The following is a 9,017-nucleotide window of genomic DNA, read 5'->3' as shown; positions in this document are numbered from 1 at the left end:
GTGCAGAGAAACTAAAGGGCCTTATTCCATCTTAAGCTTTACCCTAATATAGTATTAATATTTGAAACATGAACATCTGCTGTAACATAAAACTAACAATAGCATAAGTGTCGCAGCAGCCAGGGCTAAGCTTTAATAGTGTTACATAGTATCCAGACATTTTAATTAAAAAAATTACTTACTTAGCAATGTAGCAATTATAGTTAGTGTGTCCTCTTACACACCTTATATTCTGAACGTTGACTCAGTGTTTGTGGCCTTAAGTATGAAAGACTAACGCTAACTCAAAGCTGGAGTAGGACTACTCTAACTGGCTACTCCTTATAAGTGAGGGTGGCCAATAAATAAGTTTGATTTTTTTAAAAAGAGATGGCACATAAGCTACATGCTTAATTCATGTATGTAAATACTAAAATAGCTTGTACACGATGTATGCAGTTGTGGTATTTGTAGATATTCATCTTTTTTTTTTTAAATCAAGCCGTAAGTGTGGAGATATGAGTACATGTAATTACATGCATTTATAATGGTAGGAAACAGTTGTCTATGCAGTCATACACATTAGAGATCTGCCTATGCTTCTGCTTTGGAACCACTGAATACCAATTACTAGCAGGTACAGAATGTTAGCAACGTGTGCACTTACCTGTGCTATTTTGTAATTAACTACTGTTTAAATGCAGATATATTTAAAAGCAATCAACACTTAATGTATGATGTATATTCAAACATGAGTTTACTTGAGTAATCACTCATTGCAAAAGAGCAACATTTGCCGTTTTACAAGGGGATACATATCTCAAAGTTATTCAAGCAAGTTTTTAACAGTTCTGCAACACTTAAACATTTGCTAAAATAAACATATCAAAAGGTCATAGGTGCTTAAAGAATAGGTTTATTGACAATATTTTCACAAATAAACATTCTAAAGAAAATTTCAGAAATCTCTCAACTTAATTTTAAAATTTTGTTCTCATTGGTAAAATATTTCCAAAAAAAATTCCAAAAACAAAAAAGGTAAGATGTCACTATGTTACGTCATTTTTGAAAAACTTTCCTAATTCCAACATTTTGGTTCAGTCCTTTTATTTTTATGATACATATCCAACCCTTCAGCACAATGAAAGAAAATAAGCTGTTAATGTTTTATTTCCGTTTGGTTCTAGGGAACCAAAAAAAAATCCTTTTGATTAGTATTTTATTTTTTTAACAAGCCTCTCACCTGAATACATCCTGTCTGCTTTGAACTTGATGGGCAAGCAAAGTCAGTAAGTAGTACATTACCTTACAAATATACAAACTGAGCCAAATTATTCTGGTATTATTCAAAACCTGTATTTCCCCAAACGTATATATAAAGCATACCACATAGAACAAGAAACTGTTAGCATGCGTTTTTGGAGGTCATTTTTGTACTTCAGGAATCTGAACATCAACTAAAAAATGGGATCCTTTCATATTGTGATAAAAATGTACTCGAATGTTTTATAACATTAATATTTATTGCTTTATATGAATACTGTATTGAAAGCCCAAGCATTCAGTTTACACACAGAAATTATACAATTATATACCGTTTCACAATGGCAGTGAGCACTCATTACAATCTACAAAAATCTACTTTACAGAAATTTAAAAACTCTAAATATCAAAAAGATACAGTTGAAGAAACAGGTATAAATTTGGCAGCCAGTAATTGTGATTGGGAGGTTGCAGTTTGCATGTCTTTAAATATGGGAATTTGAAAACATTGTGAGTTTAAAGCAGTAGTTGTGCTTTGAGCTGGCTTGAAAAAAAAAAATGTAACACTGGCTGTCAAAGTAGCATGTTCAAAAATATTTAGTTCACTTCCAAAATGTTATACAAATTATGGTGATTTCTATGCACCCCTAAAACGTTTAGTCATTTAGCTCAGGTACATAACTAAGGTAATATATTAATTCTTCCAATACAGTGGTGTATCATACCAATGACATTTGCCTACATTAGAATTTTGAAAGAAACTCCTCTGTAATATTCACAATGCTCTGAGAAGCATTCAAAAGGCAAGTAGCTGTCCAATTTTTCTGAGATGTTATTAGATTTGCAAACATTCCACCTACAAAAGTTTAAGATCAAGTTTTGATTACTCCGTCCTCCACATAAAGCACATTTTCTCATAAATAAATGAAATCCTTTCACTCAGGCACCTCAGAAGTATATAAAAGTGTTGTAGTCTGAACAGTTTTCTTGGAATGTGTTTCACTTGGTGTTTCCAACAATGCTAAGATTTCCAGTGTTCCATATGGGCCAGATTTTATTTGGTTTATTCAGAGGCAAAAAACTGCCTTGAGAGGTGAACTCAGTCTTTTCCAATAGAAAAAGTGTACATTGTATTCATCTTTTGTAGAAACAGAAAAATATAACATTTCCCCCCTTAGAATAGTGTGTGTGTGTGTGTATATATATGTGTGTGTGTAAAGTAACATTTTAAACACACAATTTAAGGTTCCATAGTATGTAGTCAAATAAAAGTCTGGAAACCAGCATGAAACCCTATAATTCACATGTTAATGTTGAAACTGTAACCAAAATATGTAATAACTGCTATAGCTGTCAGAGAAAGACAAGACAAAAAGCTTTCTTGCGTACATATAACTAAATGTGGTAATCTCCAAAAAGGTTGTCAAAATTATAATTATTACCTTCCAGTTTAAAAACTTTTATTCTAAATAAAAAAAACTATACACAAACCACTGATTTGACCAAACCAAAAAGTCAGCGGTAAGCAGGACCTGAAGGAGCTGGTATTCACAGTTCTTAACATGTACGACTCTTTCAGGGTTCAATCCATGGAGAAGTTTATTTTACAACCTGCTTCTCTTGTAAAACTAAAGGTCCACTTTATTACATAAAATTATTTATACAGTGTAAAACCAGAGCCTTATGGAAAATACTGCATCTAAGTGTATTTAAATTATTAGTCTTGCTCCATAGGTTCTTCTGCAGCTTCTGTGGCTTCATCGCTGTTTTCCATAGGGGTCTCTGATGAAGTTTCAGGAGTTTCACTGGCATATGATCCTAATTCTTCAGTTTCACTGCAGTCAGCTCCCCTAATGACAGATCCACTATTTTCACTGTCTTCAGAACATAAAACCTTCTCTGCTTGAGACTGGTCAGATTCCTCCATTTGATTATTCTCCTCAGAGATCTCTTCATTCACAGTTAAGGATTCAGTGTCTTTTTCTTGATCTTTTCTTTCTGGAGAAACATCTCTTGGGGACATGAAGGACTCTGAAAGCATTTAATTCATGACTCAGTATTAACAGTACATTCTTTTTAAACAAGTCAACAATAGTATTAAGTTAGTTTGAATACCCAAACATTTACACTAGGAAACTGATTTATTTAGAATATAAAAATGCATTAATCTATTTTTCCTCTATAGAAAAGTGAGTTGATGTAAATTTTAAACTCTGAACCACCTTAAAAATACTAAAGTTACTAGCTTCCACAAGTATCAGAGGGGTAGCCGTGTTAGTCTGAATCTGTAAAAAGCAACAGGGTCCTGTGGCACCTTTAAGACTAACAGAAGTATTACTTCTGTTAGTCTTAAAGGTGCCACAGGACCCTCTGTTGCTTTTAACTTCCACAACACCATATTATATACAGTATTTACAATATAAACATGAATGTAGGCTGACACCATTAAACCTTGTGACTTTATACAGAGCTTTTAAGCGATGAATGGGCTTTTCTTACTTCCCCACATTCCCATATCTTTTCCCAAGAGTAGCCAGTCTTCTTGATATGAGTTGTGAGAACACAAAATTGTTTTGAACACAATGTGGACATCACAATTCCACCCAGCAGGATATTTTACAAACTACATTGTGAACCTTGAATGTAGGGAATCAGAACGGAAGAGGGGAAGAATCTGCAGATACATATTCATGCCAGCCTCTTCTAGATATATGTATTTGTTTACTCTGCACTAGTGCCAGCTTCAAGGCCTTCTGGATAGTACTCAGCATTACAACTCACAAGGCTGTTAGGTTTTTGACTTGCTCCCCTGGCACTGTTTGAGAGAGTTACAAATTGCTGTGTGATGCTCAGCTTTAAGGACAAGCATCACCTTACGTTCACTTCGCTGTAATTTAGGAATTACACTGACTGTCAAGTGTAGTCCTCACCCCAGTCAGGCATCCTCAAGAGAAGGAAGGTCCCAAACTAGATCTAGATACAACCTAGAGGATTCCCTGTCCCTAGAAAAACATTACACATATATGGATAAATCTGAAATACCTTCTTCCTCTTCCTCTGTACAATGCTGTCTGGTACAGCTAGTATCTTTTTCTTTATCCTGAGGTGTAGAAGATGTTTCAGACTCTTCTGCCATGACTGAAGAGACTTCACTGGAGGCAGTTTGGTTAGATGTCTCTCTTGCTTCCGCTTCTTTGTCAAATTTAAGTCTTTTTACCTCATGTCCCTCTGCTTCCACAGGGTCATCTTCAGGGTGCTTATTTTTTACAGGACTGCCTTGAGTACCTTCTGATTCAGATGCTGGTGATTCACTGTAAGACCCAAAGAAGTCATGTGTGAGTACCAAAAAAATTCCACATCTTGCCTCATTTCTTATACTGCTTATCTGAGATCAACATTATTTGCAAGGCATTCTCCAGGAGAGATCCTACACTGTAGAACTCAATCTGCTCATTATTGGCTAATGCCCAGATATATTAAATTTTCAGGCATGAGGTAAAGACCATTCTTTTTTCCAGCATTTGGGAAGGAGCTGCATAATTGGGCTGATAAATGGTGGGTCTGGATTATGGTTTATTATAATTTGAGGAAAGGCTGATCTATAAGTAACAAGCATTTATGATTTTAAATGTACTGGTTTTAGCGTACCATCCTGGCAGTAGTTAAATGTGAAAACTTCGGGATCCCCTCTTAACTCAACATTACTCATTTTTCAGTCACACTTTTTTACTAGATATCCACACAATCAGAAAAGAGCTGGACTACTATAAATGTATAAAAACTCAGCAGAGAAAGTTGAGGAACTTCAACTAGACAATTCTATTGAAGAGAGAGTCACAGTCCAATACAAATCGTCACTTTGCATATATCAGGTCAATAAATAAAAAGTAGCAAGTACATATCTAATACAGCTGAGTATTTATGACAATACTTTTGAAATGTCTTATTGAATAACTAATCCTTACCAAAAGGGACATTTTACTTTAAAAGTATTTACAATATTGTAAATGTGAAGCATGAAAATAATGAAACATTCAGTATGTATTACTCCGCCCAAACCTGTGGTTTTTTTCTTCCTTTTGCTGCAAGTTTGATTCTTTATTGTCCGTGCTGTCAGGCAAACCGTTTGTTGTCATAGGAGTTGACAAGGAAACCTTCGGTCGATTTACTGGTCTGGGAGTTCCAGGACCATTTATATTAGATCTAAAAAATACAATTCATTTTTTAATCTTTTTGATTAAACAATTAAAATATACTCTAGATTCAGAAATCCTGGAAAAGGAACATGCTAGAATATTTTAATTTTCAAAGCTGCATTATTTAGCCCAAAATCCAACATACATCCTATCATGCAAAATCAGTAAAATTCACCTGTATATGAACTGGATTAAAAATGATTTTAAAGCATCAGTGGCATTCTGTAATACACTACTATGGCAGGGTGTCTGGGCCAGGTGCTTCCAAAACCATAAGATTTCTTCATCCTATCACACCCCCACCCAAACACATGTTGCCTCTTGAAACTGCTCAACTTACCTCTCTGAATAACCTGGTGAGTTTCCTGGAAACATAACACCATTCATCCTGTTTAAACTATTGGAATTATTTTTCCTACGAGAAATCAAAAATATTATACTTAGCAATTTAAGGTTCCTTAGTTCACAGAAGGAGATTTAAAAAAAAATCTTCTTGGTTAAAAGTAATTAGATATTACTAGATTTGAATAATATATTCCTATACACTGGGTTTATTTTTACAACCAAATTGACTTCAATATCCATTAAGTGATTAAGTGCACTGTCATTTGCCTTTGCTCCTTATACCCCGAATATCTTCCTTGACATTCTCTAATTTCCTTTAAATAATAAAATAAAAGGCATAATTTATCTTCAATGTGACTATACCCATATTTAAAGTGAGGCGCATGCATAAGTGTTTGCTGGATTGGGGCTTTAGATTTTAAACTCTGCGGGCAGCAACCGTGTCTACTGGCTATGTTAAAATGTCATGCGTGACTATGGGATAGATGCAAAAGATAAAACCACCACCACCACGTTAGGCCTTCATTAAAGGTCAATTTTCTCATTACACCACACCCTTTGGAGAACAATACTCTCCACACATAATAGATTCTGATCCAGCAAGAATGCCTTCAGATCCTACGCTCTCTGATCCCACTCAACATCCTTCAGGTTCTGACATGTGATGAGTGGGGTTTTCACATGCCTGTGTGACATGTGCCATGCTTAACTGTTATGACAGGGCACAGTACTGTCATTTTTATACTTAGTCCTGCCTCACTGCAGGGGACTGGACTACATGACCTAGTTCTACATTTCTATGATTCTACAGCCTCATCTTAAGATAATAGCATTGCAAGAGCTTGTTTCTGTGCTTTACCTACATTCTTCAAATTAGTATGGTGGGGGGGAAGGGGAGGGGAGAGACGGCTTCTCGTAGTTGGGAAAGTAGCTCCTGCAGGCCCAGGAAGACAGACTGAGGTAGAAGATAATTTGGCGCTTCCTCTTCTAGACAACTCAACTGCCTACAGCCACTTTTCTGAAGTCTGTTTTTCCTCTTTCATACAACTGTAGATTTTTGTTTGTTTTTTTTAATTACTCCCTTTCACTGCCCCGTCATTGACTCCAGATCCTGTACTTTACTTTGCAATCTTCCAGGCACTCACACTTAATCTAGTTTTCTCTAAATAGATGGAACAGCACAAGATGTCATAGGAGCACTAAACTGCCTACTGTAGGACAACCCTGCTAGTAGTGGGATGGGTGATGTGGGAATCCTCTCTTGAAACGAGTTGTGGAAGGCAGGAATCTATATTCCCTTGGGTTCAGTTCCAATGAGATTCTAATCTCTGAACCTTTCACTTTTGCGTCAATGTTTGTTTTTTAAAAGACGCAAACTAACCCCATCTTTGTGCCCCCACTAAGCATCACTTTGTATGCCAAGTTGCTGTTCAGAGCGTATTTTTGCAGAAGGAATTAGTTTCTGAAGAGGAAAAGAGTTTATTACAAAGACTGACAAAACATTAGTATAAGAGTGGGGCTGATGCAATTCTAATACAGGCATTGTTTAATGCACTCATCTATGGTTTTGAATTAATAAACCGTGCTGTAAATTTTGTCTCAGAAGCTTGTTTTTCATCCCAAAGTTACCACACAGGTAGACCAGCAAGCAGTATATGTCTGCAGGACATCACCACTTTTGCCACACAATGTTTGTGAGATTTTGAAGGGCATTTGTTTAACCCATTGACATGGAAGTTGAATTTTTGTAGTGCATGTCTTATTGTTGGCAAGAGGATACACCATTATTGCCAGCAACAAGGAGAACACAAACAAAAAAAAAACCCCTCCTAATATAATCCCAAATCTTTAAGTAGTTGAAAGTAAATTTATGCTTACTCTGAAGATGGGTATACACAGCTGACAACCATGACATTCTGGAATACAAAAAAATGTAGTGAGAGTTTAGAAGCAGAAAAATGAAACATTTCTGATCCTGACAGAACTTGTAAACTTGAAGATTAACACATGACAACTGGATTTAAAAAACTCTAGCTGATAAAAGTAATATTCTCTACAGAACTTTAAGTTAGCTTATTCTGAAGTCAAATACAACCTTGGAAGTAATTTTTACCTCCTAAAATCCTCAGTGGTAAAGGTGCTTTGCTACTGTGAAGACTACAAACCAAACAAGGCTTCCACCACACTGCAATTTCCAATATGCTACAGTAGAGGTCAAAGCAATTTAAGCCATTTTGGTGAGGTTTGTAACTTAAGATGTTTTGATTACATTAAGCTGATACTTCACATGGAACTGTGAAAATCCCAAGCTGCTGCCAGTGCTCTTTAACAGCAGTAGGTGAAGCAAAGCTATAATATTTTTTACCCTATGTCATGTAATCACCAGCTACTGGTTTATACTAGTACTCCCATCAGTCCTAGCCCAGGCAGGGCTTCACTAGTGCTACAGCAACAGTGAGAATTTCAGAAAAAAAACCTTAGTGTGAAAAAGGTATAAGACCTTTTATTTTATTTCAGAAAAATGACTGATTATTGTTTGAAAGATAGCTAATGCATCTACAAGATGACTATGCCAATGCAGTTTTTAGTGTGCATTATAAGAATCATACAACAGGGATTTCTGAATTAGCAATTAAAGATAACATGCAATGTTATATACTCCAGTATGCGTGTTGGTTGGTTGCTACTAATTACAGCACAAAACATGGTCCAACAACATGAACCTGTCTCGACACAACATCAACACAGATAGAAAACTAATCAGTGCTTTCTGCTAACAAAGGTGTCAAACTACCAGAGGATTCGAGGTATGTGTCAGACTGCTCTTGATCCCCCATGATAAAATCATACTGTAAAATACACACTTTAAAAAAATATATCTATATCTATATCTAGGCCAAGATTCAGTCTGTAACTCTCAGAATTTCAAGTACCTTCTGAACGTGAACACTGTAGCACTGTCTTAGCCTAAAACAACTCTTAAGGGTGCTCTATTCATTTCAATGGGGTTTTAGTTTTAGATATCAGTGATCAAGAGCCACATTTTCCAATATCGTATTACTGCAATTGTACACACAATATTGGTAATTGCATGCACAAAGGGCAGAAACAGTGGTGCAACTAAAGAAATGCATATTTTTTCCTCTCAATGCTGAACACCTACATCAGCTTTACTAGATAAAAATTTGGTTACTAGATGAGGGCTATAATCTACCCTGAAACCAGCCACAAGCA

At 35.8% G+C, this 9,017-nt stretch overlaps 1 protein-coding gene and 1 non-coding gene across 5 annotated transcripts in view; one reads left to right on the top strand and one right to left on the bottom strand.

The window, feature by feature from the left end:
* Positions 1–877: 877 nt before the first annotated feature.
* Positions 878–9,017, bottom strand: part of PPP4R2 (protein phosphatase 4 regulatory subunit 2) — a 43,591-nt gene continuing 35,451 nt past the window's right edge. For 2 of the 4 annotated variants that reach the window (XM_005309104.5, XM_005309103.5), the window contains 5 exons: positions 7,662–7,699; positions 5,779–5,853; positions 5,302–5,445; positions 4,285–4,553; positions 878–3,273 (listed from right to left, as the gene is read on the bottom strand). In XM_005309104.5, coding sequence (XP_005309161.1) covers positions 2,960–3,273; positions 4,285–4,553; positions 5,302–5,445; positions 5,779–5,853; positions 7,662–7,699 — 840 coding nt within the window. In that variant the 3' untranslated portion in view covers positions 878–2,959. The remainder of the gene's footprint in view (positions 3,274–4,284; positions 4,554–5,301; positions 5,446–5,778; positions 5,854–7,661; positions 7,700–9,017) is intronic. The other 2 variants (XM_042849926.2, XM_065550786.1) reach the window with 1 other exon arrangement.
* LOC112058769 (small nucleolar RNA U13) lies at positions 6,426–6,519 on the top strand. The gene has a single exon (XR_002887935.1). It is a non-coding gene; the product is annotated as a small nucleolar RNA U13 (small nucleolar RNA).

The sequence above is a fragment of the Chrysemys picta genome, chromosome 7 (assembly GCF_011386835.1).
Source record: "Chrysemys picta bellii isolate R12L10 chromosome 7, ASM1138683v2, whole genome shotgun sequence".
NCBI classification, from domain to species: domain Eukaryota; kingdom Metazoa; phylum Chordata; order Testudines; family Emydidae; genus Chrysemys; species Chrysemys picta.
This window is presented reverse-complemented; position numbering and strand designations above follow the sequence as displayed.